The 19586-nt window shown below is 40.0% G+C and overlaps 1 protein-coding gene across 2 annotated transcripts in view; it reads left to right on the top strand.

The window, feature by feature from the left end:
• ANPEP (alanyl aminopeptidase, membrane) overlaps window positions 1-19586 on the top strand; it is a 69559-nt gene that overhangs the window by 33849 nt on the left and 16124 nt on the right. For both annotated transcript variants that reach the window (XM_075207799.1, XM_075207800.1), the window contains exons 2-10: window positions 10023-10888; window positions 11170-11312; window positions 11804-11928; window positions 12260-12386; window positions 12727-12881; window positions 14526-14639; window positions 16112-16255; window positions 17409-17474; window positions 18588-18653. In XM_075207799.1, coding sequence (XP_075063900.1) covers window positions 10257-10888; window positions 11170-11312; window positions 11804-11928; window positions 12260-12386; window positions 12727-12881; window positions 14526-14639; window positions 16112-16255; window positions 17409-17474; window positions 18588-18653 — 1572 coding nt within the window. In that variant the 5' untranslated portion in view covers window positions 10023-10256. The remainder of the gene's footprint in view (window positions 1-10022; window positions 10889-11169; window positions 11313-11803; window positions 11929-12259; window positions 12387-12726; window positions 12882-14525; window positions 14640-16111; window positions 16256-17408; window positions 17475-18587; window positions 18654-19586) is intronic.

Here is a 19586-nt window from a genome sequence, read left to right as displayed (position 1 = left end):
GTTTTTCTTATGTCTGCAGGGTAGAAGATGCCTGGAGTCACCCATAAAGGGAATGTGGTGGGCGGGGGGAGGGGTTACTGTCACATACTATTGTGCTCAGCGACATCTCCCTAAGCGGCTCTCTTCCTGGCACCAATGCATTATCATTAGATGCTCGCCTGCAACTCTCTCCCATCATCTATAGTGATGTGAGCATGTGCAGAGTTGAAAGGCATGACTTGATGAGAAGACCGAATAGATGTGTAAATCTGCAGCTCTGTTCTATTAGCTTATAACACAGCAGATGACTCACGCAAACTATGGGCATCAATAAAAGGCAGTAGACACCTGTTAAGCAGAGTAAGAACAAACACAGAGTTCAAGCACTGCAGGGTATTCTCACCAGTCCGCTGGTCCGGCACTATGGGGCATATTTAATAAAGCACGATAGTGCTTTTAACGGGTCATTAAGGTCCCACAGTGTCCTCCGCAAATTTATTAAGGGGGCATTGCAGCAGATATCATGGATATCTGCTGCTTTGCATTCCTCTTCGTTTTTAGGAACAGTCACCATTCAACAGAATGGTGACTGCTCCTGGCCGCAATCTAACAAGTCCCGAAAAAACATTTTTTTCGGGAACTTGTCATGTTAATGTACGCCAGCTGAAGCTGGCGTACATCATCCGAATTGAAGAAATCTAATGCTGTCAGCTCTGCTCCGAAGAGCAGAGCTGGACAGCGCATGTGTGGAGGGATCACATGATCCCTCCCTGTCACTCAGCGCTCTCTCTCTCTCTGCAACTATCGTTGCAGAGACAGAGAGGGGATCTGTGTGCGCATGTCCAGTTCTTGGAACTGGACATGCGCAATTGAAGAGTGAAGAGAAGACCCGAAGACAGCGCTTCCGAAGAGGGGGGTAAGTATGATTTTTTTTATCACTGAAACAGCAGTTTTTCGGAACTGCTGTTTCTGTGCAGGGCTGTACATAAATGTGAGAAGTAGTTCAATCCTTATCATTGCGATAAGGATTGAAAACTACTTTTCACTTTATGTGAATATTGATAAATGTGCCCCTTAATCTCCTTAGATGGTGTTCCTGATTATGTCATACGTGATGTCAGAAGACAAGTGTGATGCGGACACTGCTTGTTATTCTGCATCTAGACTGGACAGCACTTATGTTAAACACAAAAACTCTGATGCTTTGTATATGATGGAAGAGTATTGTACTTTGGGGCACATTTATCAACAACTGCATAAAATGAAAAATTTCAAATCCTTATCACATTGATAAGGATTGAACTATTTCCCATATTTATGAAATAACTTCAGCAGGGACAGCAGTCACGATAAACTGCTGTCCCTGTGAAGTGTAGCACTTACTTTTTCACTGACTGGTCACTGCGAACAAACTTGCGATACTGGCATCTTTGTTGTACTCCTACTGCGCATGCCTGACTGAAAGTATAGGACATAGGCACAAAGACTATAGTAACGAGGAACTGTTATCATGTGACAGGGAGGGATCACATGATCCCCCCACACATGCGCTCTGCAGCTCTGCTCTTCGGAGCAGAGCTGACAGCTAGGAAAGTTTTCAATTACGTTAATATATGCCAGCTTCAGCTGGCGTACATTAGCATAACAAGTTCCCGAAAATTAGTAATTTTCTGAACATGTCAGATTGCGTTAGGGAGCAGTCACCATACTATTTGATGGTGACTGCTCAGAAAAATGAAATATAATGCAAAGCAGCAGATTTCCACAATATCTGTTCCGATGCAACAATAATAAATTTGAAGGATACTCCAAATTGCGCCTAAATGACGGTAAGTGTGCTTTAATAAGATTACACTTCTTGATAAATAGGCCCCTTTGAAACTAGACGCAGGCCATATACTTGGATATAGGTTATCTGTTTTCTACATGGTTCAGGGCCCCAAAGTGCTCTATATCTCCAAAAGCTCCATATTGCATCCAGGACAGGGGGGACAAGTTACTCAGAGGTAATCCTAGAAAGTGGACACGTTACCTAAAGAAGTGAAAGGAGTTCCAAAGTGCCCAGTCGGCTTGATTTAGCACAATTGTTCATATATTTTGTGATTGTATAGATATAAAACATTCTTCCATTTGATCTATTTTTGGCTTTGTTTGATGTTTTCTCCAGTCACTCCATTTTGATACTATTCTGCATCTTTGTCATATTTAAAAACTTTACAGACTAAAGACAACTTTCATGCTTAGTAAATGAACTAAAACAAGCTGTTGCATAGGTAAAACCAACAGAAGAAGGTGCCAACAGACACCCAGGGCTATATTTACTAAGCTGCGGCTTTGAAAAAGTGGGGATGTTGCTTACAGCAACCAATCAGATTTTAGCTGTCATTTTGTAGAAAGTACTAAATAAATGAAAGCTAGTATCTGATTGGCTGCTATAGGCAACATCCCCACTTTTTCAAACACGCAGCTTAGTAAATCTAGCCCCCAGTCTCAGGGGAAATGACTGAAAGTTGTTTCTCTGTTTCAGATGCCAAGTTAAAAATTGACTGGAATATTTTTGTATTGAGACGGATTTTTTATTTATAGAATCACAGAAATACTGAACCCAAGGATAGAAAAATTTTCGGTCCTTTCCTATCTGCTCTTAAATCATGGACATATGCAACCACTAACATATGTAAAAGGTAAATGGAACAGGCAGTTAATTATTTATCTCTCCCCATGTTTTCTCTGCCTCTAGTTTTGCAAGGTGTTGTTTGAAATGAATTCTATATATTGATGTTCATTAATGATACTTATGTTGATACTTACGCATTTGAAAGTCATAGCACTATGCAAGTTTGAGGTTTTGCTTAAAATATACTCAGCTAAACGCAATCTAGGAATAGGGCGCGCAAAACCCCTTTTGGTCCCTGGTGCAATCACACTTGCCCTGCCTCTCCACCTCTACGTAATACAAGAATGGTGTGCTGATTCCTTAGTTCCTAGTCAGCAGATGATACCCTTTTATTGTTATTTCTTTATATCTTTCTTTATATCCCCAATAATCTATCAGCTTTTCACCTTTAGGTCAAAAGAGTTCATACATGGAACTCTACGCTATTATCTTTCAACCTTCCAACACTCCCAGATAAATGTTAAAGTATAAAAGTATAACTAAACTAAGCTTCTCATTCCCCTCAGTGGGGCCCTGGGAAATTCACACTGAAGATTTTTATATATAGATATATAGATATATATATGTGTGTGTGTGTGTGTGTGTGTACACACACACACACACACGCACACACAGGGGTTCTAGAAAATGGTAGATGCAGTAGCACCTATACCATACTTGTCTACTCTCTTGTCTAATTTCAAGGAGGCTGCTGAATTTTGTTGAGTCCTCCCGGACGCCCTCAAGAGTAGGCATAATCCTGGATTGTAGAGATGTAGAGCTTAATGATGCAGTCGCGTAACCAAGCCCTGCTAGGCAATGACGTGAATTTTGCCATTTCATAGCAGGATGCGACGGCATCATCACACCCCCTCATGCACTTCTTGTCACCTGACCTCCCCTCTAGGAGGTTTTAAAAAAATTGGCAAGTATGGTGTATACCTAGATGTATTATATTGGCTGCAGTACTAGGTATTGACAATTTAGGGAATCACTGATGTGACCAGGGGTTATTTCTACAATTAAAACATGATTTGTATGTCTATTCTGTCCCATTTGATGAATACTAGTAGAAAACAACAATAGTAAACAGTTTCGAGTATTAAAAATCGAAAATGAAAAAAAGAATGGAAAATTGTATTGAAAATTACTCATATAGTTTCACTTCTGTAACTTTCCCTAAACTATGGATAACTACAGGTATAGGTATCTAAATAATCAATGGCTATAGTTGAATACGTTAAGGTATAGTTCTGGATGTACACTAATTACAAGGACATTATCATGGTCCAAATCATGACAAGATATTTATTTTACTATTTATATGAAATTATATTTATTCCAACTAGAGATGCTCACTGACCCCCGTGTTTTGGTTTTGGTTTTGGATCTGGATTACCGTCATGTTTTGGTTTTGGTTTTGCCAAACTGCCCTTGCGTGTTTTGGTTTTGGTTTTGGTTTTGGTTTTGTTTGGTTTTGTTTTGCAATTTTGTTTAAAAATCAATGTTTTTGGGCATAAAATAACCGAATTTAGTGCTCCACCTGTTTCTTGGATAAGTAATGTAATTGTAAAGCTATATAATTATGAAAAAAACAGTTTAATTCCTGGTAGGCCGTCATTAACTCTACACACAAACCAGATTGTCTTCCTCTCCATCTATGCTTATTGGCAATGGAGCCATCGTCTTTGGGTGTATATTACACCCTACACTTATAGTTAAATATCTAAAGAAATGGACAAAGGCAGTTTGGTTTCTGTGTCTCTAGGCCCCCCTCCACTTGTAGAAAATACTAAAAAATTCAGCCGTTATAGACTGTACAATATAAATCATCATCATCATCATCATCATCATCATCATTTATTTATATAGCACCAACATATTCCGTAGCGCTTTATAATTGGGGACAAACATAATAAACTAATAAACAAACTGGGTAAAACAGACAAAGAGGTGAGAAGGCCCTGCTCACAAGCTTACAATCTATGGGACAATGGGAGATTGACACATGAGGTTAAGTCTACATTATGCATTTTGGCCCAGCCAGACTGCAAAGGTAAAAGTGACTCATAAGCTAAATGATCCCGTCACACAACAATGTTGGTCAGGGGGTAGTTGTCTTGTGTGAAATTGTGTAACAGGCTAAAGGTAGCGAGGTTAAGAGGGTGGCTGAGAAATATTATAAGCTTATCTGAAGAGGTAGGTTTTCAGAGAACGCTTGAAAGTTTGTAGACCAGAGAAGAGTCTTACTGTGCGAGGGAGAGCATTCCATAGAGTGGGTGCAGCCCAAAAAAAGTCCTGTAACCGTGAATGGGAGGATGTAATGAGGGTGGATGAGAGACGCAGATCTTGTGTAGAACGGAGTTGCCGAGTTGGGAGATATTTTGAGACAAGAGAGGAGATGTATGTTGGTGCAGCTTTGTTGATGGCCTTGTAGGTTAGTAAAAGTATTTTATATTGGATTCGGTACAAAACAGGCAGCCAGTGTAGAGACATACAGAGTGATTCAACAGAGGAAGAACGATTTGCAAGGAAAATCAGTCTTGCCGCAGCGTGCAAAATAGATTGTAGAGGTTTGAGTCTGTTCTTGGGAAGACCAGTAAGGAGGGAATTGCAATAGTCAATGCGGGAGATGATGAGTGCATGAATTAAGGTTTTTGCAGTGTCTTGCGTGAGATATGTGTGAATTCTGGAAATGTTCTTTAGATGTAAGTAGCAGGATTTAGATATAGAGTCAATGTGGGGAACAAAGGATAGGTGTGAGTCAAGGATTACACCTAGGCATCGAGCTTGTGGGGTGGGATTTATAGTCATGTTATCAACAGAGATAGAAATGTCAGGTTTGCTCTTGTTAGTGGGTGGGAATATTATTAACTCTGTTTTAGAAAGATTAAGTTTGAGTTGGCGAGAGGACATCCAAGATGAAATGGCAGAAAGACAGTCAGTTACACAGGACAACACAGATGTCGAGAGATCAGGAGAGGATAGATAGATTTGGGTATCATCCGCATAGAGATGATACTGAAAGCCAAAGGAACTTATTCGATTTCCAAGAGAAGCGGTATAGATAGAGAACAGCAGAGGACCTAGCACTGAGCTTTGTGGTACTCCAACTGATAGGGGAAGCGGAGCAGAGGTGGCTCCAGAGAAATTAACAGTGAAAGAGCGATTAGAAAGGTAGGATGAGAACCAGGATAGAACAGTGTCTTGCGACCTAGGGATTGCAGCATTTGTAGGAGAAGAGAGTGGTCAACGGTGTCAAATGCAGCCGAGAGATCCAGGAGAATTAGGAGAGAGTAATGGTGTTCAGTTTTAGCAGTGATCAGATCATTGACAACCTTGGTCAACGCAGTCTCTGTGGAGTGTTGAGAACGAAAGCCAGACTGAAGAGGATCCAACAGGTTGTTAGCGGAAAGGAAGCGTGTGAGGCGAGTGTAGGCAAGTCTCTCTAGAAGCTTGGAGGGACACGGCAGCTGAGAGATGGGACGGTAATTTGATAGAGAGTTTGGGTCGGAATCTTGTTTTTTTTAGAATAGGAGTAATCACTGCATGCTTGTATAGTGATGGAAAGATGCCAGTAGAGAGCGAGAGATTACAGATTTGAGTTAGAGGTGAAATAAGCACAGAAGACAGGGATCTACCAATGTGCGAGGCAATAGGATCAAGAGGACAGGAGGTAGAGTAGGAAGATAAGAAGAGCGTAGAAATTTCCTCTTCATTTGTGGGGTCAAATGAAGAGAGGATGTCAGAGGGTAGTGGGAAGGAATTGATCTGATTGCTTGTCGAGGAAGAGAATATCATTTCTAGTCTGATCTTGTCAATCTTGTCCTTGAAGTAGGAAGCAAGATCCTGAGCACTGATAGTAGATGGAGGGTTCGGGGTGGGAGGATTGAGAAGATATTTAAATGTATTGAAAAGGCGTTTGGAGTTAGAAGCCTGAGCATAGATAAGAGATTGGAAGTATGTTTGTTTTGCAGTGTCCAGAGCATTTCGCTAGGAGCGGTAGACAAAAGTATATGTGAAGAAGTCATTAGAGGTGCGAGATTTACGCCATTGACGTTCTGCTTTACGGGACAGTTTATGAAGATTTCGTGTTGCTTTAGTGTGCCACGGCTGACATTGAAGTCGACGTGTAGTATGTAGTGTAGCTGGAGCCACTTTATCAAGGGCCGTTGCTAAGGTTTGGTGAAAATGGGGTACTGCCATCTCAGGGGATGAGAATGTAGAGATAGGGGATAGAAGGTGTTGGAGAGAGGTGGAAAATTGTTGAAGATCAATAGAATTAAGATTTCTGCGGGTATGAGGAGGCTTAGTAGAGTTAGACAGTAGAGAGGTTAGAGCAGTGGGGGTGAGCGTGTAGCTGATAAGGTGATGATCCGAGAGGGGGAAGGGTGTATTAAGAAAATTAGAAACTGAGCATAGTCTAGAGAAAACAAGATCAAGGCAGTGGCCATCCTTATGAGTAGCAGATTCAATCCACTGGGAGAGGTCAAGTGAGGAATAGAAATAGAAATGGACAAAGGCAGTTTGGTTTCTGTCTCTATAGGCCCCCCTCCACTTGTAGAAAATAGTAAAAAATTCAGCCGTTATAGACTGAACAATATAGATTGAAATGGACAAAGGCAGTTTGTTTTCTGTCTCTATAGGCCCCCCTCTACTTGTAGAAAATAGTAAAAATTCAGCCGCTATAGACTGTAGAATATAAAAAGAAATGGACAAAGGCAGTTTGGTATCTGTCTGCATCAGACCCCCTCTTCCCTAGGAGTAAAATAGAAAACTATTCAGCCGTTATAGAATCTAGAATATAAATAGAAATTGAGAAAGGGAATTTGGTATCTGTCTGCATCATCCTCATCAACATCATCATTAGCGCCCTCGTCGCCTACACAAATCTCCCCCTCATCCTCCTCTAATTCCAAAGTGGCATCCTCAATTGGTGTATCACCGGCTACACTCGGGCTGTTCAGGCACACATCATCAGAACTGCTGAAAGGGCCCTTCTTTATGGGTACACAAACAGAATTCTCACGATTAGACATACTACTGGTGGATGGACTGTCCAACAGGGATTGGTATCATTTCTGATTCAGAGCATACATTATCCTCTAATGCCTTAATGTTTTCTTGCAGCTCGGCTTTCCCGCGTAACAGTAGTTGTACACCACTTTTAAACTCCAAATTACTTGGTCTTGCTTGGTCATGAGTGACTGTACAAGAAGAAGGCTCAGTAACATTTTTTGATCTGCCACTAATAGAGAAAGGCGAAGGCCTCATTCTTTCTTTGCCACTGCGTGTGTAGAATGGCATGTTGGCAATTTTTTTTTTTATCGGCACTTAACTTTTCCTCAGTTACACTTCTTTTTCGCTTCAAAACAGTAAAAAAAATTTTGGTGTGTTTTTTTTCCCCCTTATTTAAAAAGACTATGTACTTTTACATAGGCTTTACTAGATGACGTACTGGGAACACTACCATCAGGACTGGTGCCAGCACCTGCTTGCTAATCCTGCTCATATGTGGACTGCTTTGAATCCATTTTAATGAGGCCAAAGCACTTGTAGTGTAAAATATTCAATAGATAGTGTTGCAAAATATGACTTTTTGCAGCCAGAAAAATTATTGTTTCACACTGGGGAATATGGGACACCCCAAAGCACTTGTAGTGCAAAATATTGTATAGATAGATACTGCAGCTAAATATGACTTTTGGCAGCCAGAAAAATTATTGTTTCACACTGGGGAATATGGGACACCCCAAAGCACTTGTAGTGAAAAAAATGCCTCCTCTATCCTCCTCTCTTCCTGCTCTAACAATTGCTAATAGAATTGGTAATAATAATAGAATTGAATATAATAGAATTGAAATAATAATACAAAGAATAAGGTGTACAATTATTGCTCTGTCCCTGCTCTAATACAGCCTGTGACCTAACCCTGCTCTTTCCCTCTGTCAAATGGCGATGGATTGCTGTGTAGGCGGGTATTTATGCTTTTCAAATATCGCGAGAACCGAGCTCTGAGATCCGACTACATCACGATGACAGTTTGCCTTGATTTCGATTACGAATGGGCGGGAGAGTACCGAGCCTGCCCGGCTCAGTACTCGGATAGGTGAAGTTCGGGTGGGTTCCCATCTCGGGGAATCGAGCCCGCCCATCTCTAATTCCAACATGCTTTCAAAAGAATTCTGTCATAAAACATAAAATTCGCTCAAAATAAAAATGTTGCTCTTAGTATTACTTACAAATAATAACAGTGTTGAAACTGAATTGATCATTAACTGGGGAGACTACTACACCACTGAGCCTCATAGCAAAATTTGAGGGAGAGTCCATCAATGTCCTCCGATAGCCCCCACTCTACTGCATGCACTCTGATACCCTGTTTCGGCTTCACTGTGCCTGCTCTCAGATCATAGTGGGTGCAGGCAGAACCCCAGCGAGTGCGGTGGCTACGGCTCCCACCCACCGACGGGACCAGGAGTTGCTGCACCCACTGTAACAGTGGCACTTCTGCCACTGATCATTAATGATTAGTTCAGTTTACAGACATAAGGTTTCATTTCTCACAAAGAAAAATAGAAAAAAGTATAGCCTATTTGTTTGTGTTTTATCTGTGCCACCTTGTGGTTGTTTCAGGTCTTGCACTACATTGTTAGGTAGATTAGAGGTTCTCTCCACCAAAGCTTTACCTTACAGCGTGTACTGCTTCATGTATTAAAAAGATGTTCTATTATGAAAACCATTTAATTGTCTTTACTTCAGTCCTAGCCTTTGGTATAATAATTACTTTGTCAAACTAAGGCAGTCACTTAGAGCACCAACATTTCTTGGGTGCCTAAAACACTAAATGAGTGACATCAAAAAAAACGTATCCATACATACATAAATATATAAAATAGACCTAAATATTAAGTACAAGTGGGAACATTGAGGATAATCGGTGGCAGATTAGTGCTGTACAAAGGTGTGCATCTTATTTATTCCTGTCTCACCTCTGTGTAGCATACAAATTATGGGACGCTTTCAAGTTTACCTAGTCTTACCCCTAGATGCAGATTCCATCGTTTAGATTCACACAGCCAGGGGTATCAGTGCACAGCCAAGCATATGTCAAAAGACAGATTTCTGTTGTAATTAATCCCCATTGTATAGTTGTAAGTTCATGAACTATGGCAGCATGCATTGTGATCCACAACTATCAAAGGACTAAAGTTTTAATAACTCCGGTATACATACAAAAATCATGCACTATACAAATGACACTTGATTGATACAAAAGCAATGTTTAGTGCTTTTAGTTTGGATCCCAAATGCTGCAAATTACTATAAACTTTTATTTTTTGCATGGCAGATTTATTTGTAATTTTGTTGTTTTTTTCCCCCATAGGTGTACTGTTCATCAGTATAACAATAGTTTGTTTTCTAAATCTGTAGAGAATGGATCAGTGCCGAACATTTAGATAGATAATTACGTTAACCAGTTTGCAACCTTTGCTCCAACTAGTTAACGTTTGACAAAGTAACTGTACACAAAGTGCAAACTCCTGCCTCTGGGTTCCGAGGAGATATATAAAACACAGCATCTCCATTCACTCTTCCTGTGTCACCTTCTCCCAGCACAATGGCAAAGGGCTTCTATGTTAGCAAGATCGTAGCTTTTGTTGGCATATTTTTTGCCATAGCTGCCCTGGCTACAGTAATTGCTCTAGCAGTTGTTTACTCAAATGAGAAAGCCAAAAATAATAGACTAGAAAATGGAGCATCTACGACCGCCTCGTCCGCCTCGTCCGCCTCATCCGCCTCGTCCGCCTCTTCCACATCTACAAGCACACTGACGTCTACCACTCCTGCATCTAATGAACTTTGGGATAAATATCGGCTTCCAAAATCCTTGATACCAATTCACTATGATATTGATCTCAGACCCATCTTGAAGAAAGATGATCGAGGACTCTATGTCTTTCATGGCAAAAGTGCTGCCCACTTCAGATGTGAGCAAGCCACCAACGTTGTCATTATCCACAGCAACAAACTCAATTATACCAAGAGCCCAGAGCTCCGGGATGATGCCAGTACTGTTATCTCCATAAGTAATACACAGGAGGTGGCGAAGACAAATTATCTAGTGCTACATCTTGGTCAACAACTGACTGTTAATAAAACATACACACTAAACACTGAGTTTATTGGAGAGCTGGCAGATGATCTGGCAGGATTTTACCGCAGTGAATATGTGGAAAATAACGAAACCAAGTAAGTAGCAATACAACAAATAACTATATTAATAGTCACTTTGGTCACAATAAGGTTTTGTATTTTAGATTTGGCATATGTGTGTATTTTTTTCATTGTATATTGTTTATAGTGGGTTACCTGTTTTACTTTACTTGCATACCTAAATAAATCACAGTCTGAAATAGTCAGACAAGCACAGGTTGATGGTCAATGCTCTGGGCGAGTTGTCTGTATGCTTGAGCTGTGGTCCTAGCATCCACCCACTGAGTTTTCCAGCTAACATATGCTTTTGATGACAGGATCATCGCCACGACTCAAATGCAGGCACCCGATGCGAGGAAGGCATTTCCCTGCTTTGATGAGCCAGCAATGAAAGCTACTTTCAGCATCACCATCAGGCACAAGCCAGATTATGTGGCGCTGTCCAACATGAACCCAATCAGTAAGTTGCTGACTTCTCAACCATCTATGTGTCTATGTGTGTGCTGGAAGGGATATAGGACAGATATAAACCTCCAAAATAATTATATTTACATACACATATCCAACTTTCTATGCTAAGTATACCTAAAGGTCGCAAGAAGCAGGATATATGTACATCTCTCAATGAATTCGGAAAATTTAAAAAATAATATTTTAGGAGACAGATTGTAAAGGAGGCAAAATCTTCCCGAAAGGTAACTCTAAGCCTCCCAAAATTAAACTCCACCAATAATATACGGTAGATGGAAAGTAGAGAAAAATAAGGTGGTGGTCTTCACTGACTTGACTGATATCTGAGAAGGCTTCTGTTGCTTATAAATTGCTTTTCATTGACATGTATGTATGTATTGTGACTGAATGAAGTCATTCCCTCATAATCTGAGCTCTTTTACCCTAGTATCTTCACTTCTGTCTGGTCTGTTCTCTGACCCCAATGTTGTCATGTTCTAGGTGAGAGCACTGAAGATTGGGATGGTGAACAATGGAATGTCACAGAGTTTGACAAAACTCCAAAGATGTCTTCGTATTTGGTGGCCTTCATTGTTTCTCAGTTCAGTGCGATTGGTAATGATAAAGTAAGTGCATCTTCAGATTAGACATCTAATGTTGCAGGACTGGGGGGAAAACGTCTACTGATTAACAAAATCTATGTGTCTTTTTAAATGCAAATAATTGTAAATGTATGAATTTAGACAACACAAAGAAATGTAACTAAGTTTAATTGACCGTCAGTAAATTTACTGTTGGTTGCCAACTATAGTATTGTGGTACGGCCATGGCCTCTCTGGTGGCCCACACAGTTTACTGTCTATGGGAGAAAATGTTACATAGAGAAATAGATATCTTCTGTGGTGATGTCAATGTAATGTACATTCAGTCAATAAAACATATTGTACAATTTTGCAGGTTAAAATCTGGGGCCGCAAAATTGCTGTTGAACAGAAGCAAGCGGATTATGCACTGAGTGTCACTCAACCAATTCTGGATTTTTTGGAGATCTACTACAATACTCCCTATCCTCTGCCAAAGTCAGGTATGCGGTGATCTATTGTACACAATTATATATGTTTAATTATATATGTGTCCAGGTTTCATGGGTTACTTCCTCTAGTTCTTCTGCATCTCCATTGCTTCTTTTGTCGGTCAGGACACTGCTGGTAAAGGTTGAGTAAAATTGATTAAATTAACAGATTTTGTAGAAAATATTTAAATTGTGTTCCAAAATGACTTACTTTCCTAGTTATGTAATTAAATATAAAGAGTAAACTTTCCATGTCATTACATTAATATTGTTTCAGGAATTATCTAAAGTTATGTGCATCAGATAGCTGTGTAGGAACATACAAGTTCTAATGGTTAGTTCTCTGTTCTAGATCAGGTAGCCTTGCCTGACTTCGGTGCAGGAGCCATGGAGAACTGGGGGCTGGTGACATACAGAGACACTGCTCTTCTTTATGACGAAAATGAGTCTTCCATTGGCAACAAGGAGAGGGTGGTCACAGTAATAGCTCACGAGCTTGCTCATCAGGTTATTCATCTTTTTATATGTCATACTGAAAGTATTACTATTAGAGAAACTTCTGATATATGAGTTTCACCAAAACTGCTACAAATATCATCATCATCATCTTTTATTTATATAGCGCCAACATATTCCGTAGCGCTTTACAATTGGGGACAAACATAATAAACTAATAAACAAACTGGGTAAAACAGACATATATGCCGTAAATACATGTTGGAGGGCAGAATCTTATAACCCTACACAAATGTGATGCCACGGCTTTGGATACTTATAAAGAACATACAGCCAACATACAACAATAATTTGTTACACATTCAAGGATTCAGTACATTTACTCAATGGGATTTTTTAATCTATGCATTCAAGGGCAGTATGTTAAAATGAACTGTTGACTTAGTTCAAATTACTGTCATGTATCAAACCTTAAAGCGAACCTGTCAACTCCACCTAATTAGGCATTATACAGTTATCTGAACAGACAGCATATAAATATAACATAATATAATATATAATATATATGTTATAGAATATATAAACATATAATACACATACTATATGTTCTGTGAATTGCAGCCCAAATGTTACTTATATATTTGCCATTTCTACATGTCTGCATTAAGTTAACCACTTTTATCATATTAATGAGTGCAAAGAAATTAAAGCGGAAGGAATTCCACCAGGATTTATATGGCAGCAATCATATTACGCAGCATTGTACAGAGGATATGTAGTCATTTATAGTTGTCCCTGCCCGAATTGGAACTTACAATCTAAATTCCCTAATACAGAAACACACTCTAGGGTCGCAGTGCTGTGCATAGGATATGGAGTCATTCATATTTGTCCCTACTCAAACTGGATCTTACAATTTAAATTCCCTAATACAAAAATACAAATTAGGGATACAGTGCTATGTAGTCATCCATATTTGTCCCTTCCCTATTGGAGCTTACAATCTAAATGTCCCAATTTACATACACAACTAACTCCAATTAACCTACCAGTATGTTTTTGAACTGTGGGAAGAAAGCAAAGAAACCAGAGGAAACCCACACAAACACAAGGAGAACATACAAACTCCACACAGATAGAGCTCTGCTCAGGAACGTACTCATGACCTCATCGCTGGGAGGCAGCAAAGCTAACCACCATGCCTCCATGCTGACACTTTGTTTATTGTGGCAGAATAAAGACAAGTACAATGCTTATTTGCACTAGTCAACAGTTGTTTTACAGAGTGATCCTGAATATTAGAAATAAATATGAATTATTTCCAGATTCCTATTATTAATGAGAGTGCGAAAAATAGCTGTCTGTTCTTCTGAGACACTTTCTGTAACATTTTCAAACTTTCACCAAATTGATTTATAATGATCACAAGATTATTGTCACCCAAGTTTCAGCCCCGTGGACAGCCCACACCAAAAGCTAATTTAAACAAAATATTCAAGCAGGAATTAAAAGACAGTGAGGGAGAGCCCAGTTTTACAGCTGATTTTCTTAAGCATGGTATGTGTGGAACTAAGCATACATCGTAATTAGACGTAAACACTGGATTCATTATTATTATTGCTATATTTACCAGACTAGATGACAGATACACTTTAATGCATTTTGTTAATTCTTTTTATTTTGCTACTGTTTTAGTGGTTCGGGAATCTTGTGACTATTCGATGGTGGAATGATTTATGGCTGAATGAGGGTTTCGCCTCTTACGTGGAATATTTGGGAGCGGACAGAGCAGAACCCAGCTGGAACATAGTATGTCTCCTATAGTCTATCTCATATCAAAGAGCAAAACAAGTTGTCTTAGAGGCAGAGATAGAAAACTGATTAAAGAAAGGAAAGGAAGGAAACAAATAGTATCAAGCTATAAAGTTGTAGTACAGAATAAAGAATCTGTGCATATGGCGATCTTAGTTCTAGGTGTTAACATTGACACACTGTATATCAGCAGACTCCAGCATAGTAGACAGATTCAGCAAAACTCCTATGTCAATACTAGCATATTCCCATCAGGTGAGTTTCTGAATTTAACATCACATTACTAGGATAGGTAGTTTGTGAGCAGATAGTTCAGTGCAGTTTAAAGAATGATCTTTAATAACAGGCTTCAATGTACACAAACATGCTCTAACCCATCACAACCCATCAAAAAATATATTTTATACCACACTCTTACTTCTATTCTACCTGACATTACATGATCGGCTCCTGAACTTCAAAAAGTGATTTTCCTATTCAAGGCCTGAATTAATGAAATGATGGAAAGTATGTTTCTAAATATTAATTAATTAATTTAGTACAGTTTACTACAATATAAAGATATGTTGGATAACAAGAGCATAGCATTTTGTCCCTGGTGAAATGGGTCATTGTGAAGGGTAAGGTCATTCATAATATTGACTTATTTTGTTAATGATTTTGTGTTAACACAGGGTTATAAAACCATTACAGACATGTTTTCCTGAACAAAACCTTGTAGAAAACATGTGAGACTTAAGTCTAACTTGAGGACTACTGGCAGTGGCTACTTCCAGTTGTTCTGCCAGTGACTACTGGCAACTAATGGCCAGTCTGGGACTGTGTGCGAGTTAAACGTGCTCTAAGTAGGTGCTATGCAAACTCAAAAGGGACCATTATATAACTCAGTTCAATCTTAATCTATTACATTTCCAACAAGAAGCTTTCCATACCAGAGTTCATCTTATTGTGTGACTGATGTTTTCAGTTGATATCTTAGAATATTGTGTCTTTTAGTTCAGTGTTACATGTCATTACTGTTCTCTGCAAGCTGTGTGATCTGGAAAATATACCATTATAAACAGGTCGCTTTATATTTGCTTCACTGAACAGTAGGTTCCTGATGCAGTCTTATTAGATGAATATTTCAACTCCTTCATTTCGAGGGAACATCACCTATTATATTTTTCTCTGGGACAAAATTGCTCTCTGGATCTAGTCAATAATCAGACAGATCTGTGATTAGTTTAACATAGAAAGTTATACACAGGTGCTCACAACTTACTTACAGCAATTTGTTTAAGGGAGTGTTCAAAATATAAAAGACACACTAATGGACTCTATGAGATGCCCTGTATCCACAAATATTGATGGGTTGTCAATCCAGAAGTGTATTGATTGATGTAAACATTGGCAAACATATATTTGACCAATAGGAGAAGTTAAACATTAACTTACACTGTATTTGTGTTGTAATCTGACCCTTACAGAAAGACCTGATAGTGCTTTATGATATACATAGAGTCATGGCGGTGGATGCCTTGCTCTCTTCCCATCCACTCACATCAAGAGAAGATGCAGTGAATTCTCCATCAGAAATAAGTGAACTATTTGATGCCATAGCTTACAGTAAGGTGAGCTAACTATGAGTGCTGAGTGTGATAAATGGAGTGCAGATTTGTCTTAGCAAGCAAATGTTTGTATGAGAATATCTAGGGTACATCTGCTTCCACTTAAAGCCTTTATTTTATTCACACTAATCATTCTGTCCTGAAATGGGGTATAAAATTTTATCATATTTCCTTCTGAAATATAGCAGGTGATTTCTGACATCATCAGTGGTTTCATAAGTTCACAAATGCGTGCTTCAGCCTTGATGTTTGCTTTAAATCTTACCTGGTAGTCTCATCACAAGCACAAGAGAGGTTATTTACCAAATCAGATCAAACGGATAGAGCATAACACCTTGGATTTGCACTAATGAGTGTCAATGGTCGGCCCAGTGCATAACTAGACGCAGTCTCCACAAACTAAAAGTCCATCTCAATGTGGGAAAGATGGAAAAATCTTTGGGAGGTGCACTGTGCTAAAAATGTAATCTAAGCACCTACCTCTTCAGTACCACCCTTTCAATTAAATATATGTTTCTGTTTTCTGTTAAAATACTGCTCAGTTTATCCTGTGCGATTGCAGATGGGTGTGTGGCACCACAAATTGCATCATGGAGCCCCCTCCTGCCCATTTCACTAGGATGCTAAAGAATAGCCTGCTCTCCCAGGAGTCCCCGAGACCTCCCGGAAGTCGGGAGTCTCCTGGGCATTCTGGGAGAGTGGCCAAGTATGCTGTGTAGAATAAAACAAATAAATAAAAAATGGGTACATCCCTCTGAAGTTTTATTAAATTTAGAGGATGAGAGCTGATCTCCGCCAGCTCTGACCTAATGCAGAATTGAAGTCCTGCTGAAAATGCATCCTCTTCATCCCTTTATCTAATCTCTCTCCACAAAATAAAATTTCATTTTTGAACTGCTCTGCAAAATAGAGCACAGCGGTATACCTACCTCGAATTCTGCAGATTTGCATTTACCCTGCACAGTCATCTTGCTCTGTAAATCTATGAGCAGAAATCTAGGTGAATTTGCGCAAATTGAAACTCCGTCCAAAGCTACTTTGTTCTGCAAACTTGCTATTTTGTACCTCCAATGATAAAGAAATTATTGCATCTATGTTTATATACTTTGATTTTTTTTTTACTTACATGTATATCTTATAATTTGTTTTATTTTAGGGTGCATCAGTTATTCGGATGTTGTCCACATTTCTCACTGAACCTCTCTTTGTGAAGGGACTGAGTGTAAGTATCTCCTGAATATAACAAATGTTTACAAACGTTCATATCCTAATGAGAGTGTGAAGGCATGTACTCCTAACTAGGTTTGTCAGCTATTTAAAACTATACACATATGAAAGCCTTCTGCTTTTCCACTTGCTTGTTGCAGTTTTGAATAGCTGTAGTAGGCAATGGAGCCTCAGTGGGATCCCTGGCCCTTCTAGACTGTCATAGAGGGAGTGGAGCCATTATGCTGCTAATGGTTGGTGCTGGATTATCTGAGTCTGATTATCATTTTGGACCTACAAGAAGGTCAAGGACTTCAGAGCAGGACACTACCAGGTTCACCCTGCTAGGCAGCGGCTGACACAAACACATACAAGCCAACTCTCCCGGAATGTCCGGGAGGCTCCCGAATTCCGGATAGGTCTCTCGGAATACTGGGAGAGCTGGCAATTCTCCTGCATCTGCCCACTTCACTAAATTAGAGCTGGCATGAACAGGCGGAGGGGGCTGGGCTTCGCGAATCACGTCATTTTGGCCCTGCCCCCAGTGATGTAATACTTGTTTGGGGTCTTTTTACCACTGTCAAAAGATTCACGGAGCCCCGACCCCTCCGTTTATACACCCCTCTTGCCCTCCAGGAACTCCAGGACCCGGCCAACATAAGGTTGGCAAGTATGCACAAAAAGGGCTAGGAATCACGGGACAATACAGGAAAATAGTTATACAAAGTTCAATGTCAGGAAAACAAGTCATCAGAAGACAAGCTGGGTCAGAAACAGTACATCAAAGAAACTGTACAGAGGGGTCTATGCATCAAGCATATTTGACACATAAAAGATGCAGAAACTACTGTTTCTGCATCTTTTATGTATGTTTGCTATGCATTACATGCCTATCGGAGGAGATTTAACAGAACGCGCGGGCATATGCCTAAGCAGAAAGCGAGTGTGCCAGGTGCTGGCAGCAGAGCCGCTTCAATTATCACCGCCGAACACAGGGCTATGTAACATTTATATAATGTTCCTGTAAATAAAAAGTGCTGCAGCAAAGTTATATTGTTTTAAAATTGTAATCATATTGCCTAGCTGTAAACATCCAAGCTGACAAAGAAACATTGTTTTGTTCCTCTAGACATATCTGAAAGCTTTTGAATATGACAACACCGAGTATACAGACCTGTGGACTCATTTACAGATGGTAAGTTAAAATACTGGAACAGCATTTGTTATATGCAACACATACAGGGCCTGACTCATTAAGGCACGCAAAACAAATGTATTGTGCATGTTTTAGTTTTTTTATAAAACGACACATATATCAGACATACAGACGTCCGTATTCAACAAGATGCGGATGTAAAGGTTTAGGAATACAGGTCTAGCTCTGCTTTGCTCCAACAGACAATACACTCGGGCCCGGCGCTCCCATTAGGCAAGGTTAAGCAATTGCCGGGCTCTGGAGGGCGCCTGGAGGGCGCCACAGAATGAAAATTACTTTAAAATTGTGCGGCGACCGCTGACCATACCTTTCACGGCCACCGCACAGCATTCAGATACATCCACGGGGAGGGGGGAAGAGGCTATTGCTCACCACCGCCGCCTCTCTGCTCTGTCTCCTCCCCTCCACTCACTGACTGTCGGGCCGTGACATCATCATCACAGCCGACAGTGTCAGTGAGTGGAGGGGAGCAGACGGAGCAGAGAGGCGGCGGTGTTGAGGCAAGGTAAGGAAAGACGTGGGAAGGGGGGAGGAGGGAGGCGATTTTCAAAGTGTTCCTGCGGCGGGGGGAGGGCAATTTTTGCGTGGGGGGCGGGCGCCGATTTTGACAAAGTGCCTAGGGCGCCATGGACCCTAGCACCGGCCCTGAATACACTGCAGGATATATCCAATACAAATGTGGAATACAGAGTGCCAAAAGAACTCACAGAGAAAAAACCTAATTCATTAATATCAACTGTCAATATTATAGTCTTTAATGACAAAACATTAAAAAATATCATTTTTTTTAGGATAGCATTAATGTCTACTGTGCATAAAATGCATTATTACAGTTGCTCCTCAATGCAAACACATGTTCTAGCATGTATATGCAACTGTCATCACTAGTAATTGTCACTTACACCAGGGGCC

The sequence above is a fragment of the Mixophyes fleayi genome, chromosome 4 (assembly GCF_038048845.1).
Source record: "Mixophyes fleayi isolate aMixFle1 chromosome 4, aMixFle1.hap1, whole genome shotgun sequence".
In the NCBI taxonomy this organism is placed as follows: Eukaryota; Metazoa; Chordata; class Amphibia; order Anura; family Limnodynastidae; genus Mixophyes; species Mixophyes fleayi.
The sequence above is the reverse complement of the archived record's forward strand: the minus strand, read 5'-3'. Positions and strand labels throughout refer to the sequence as shown.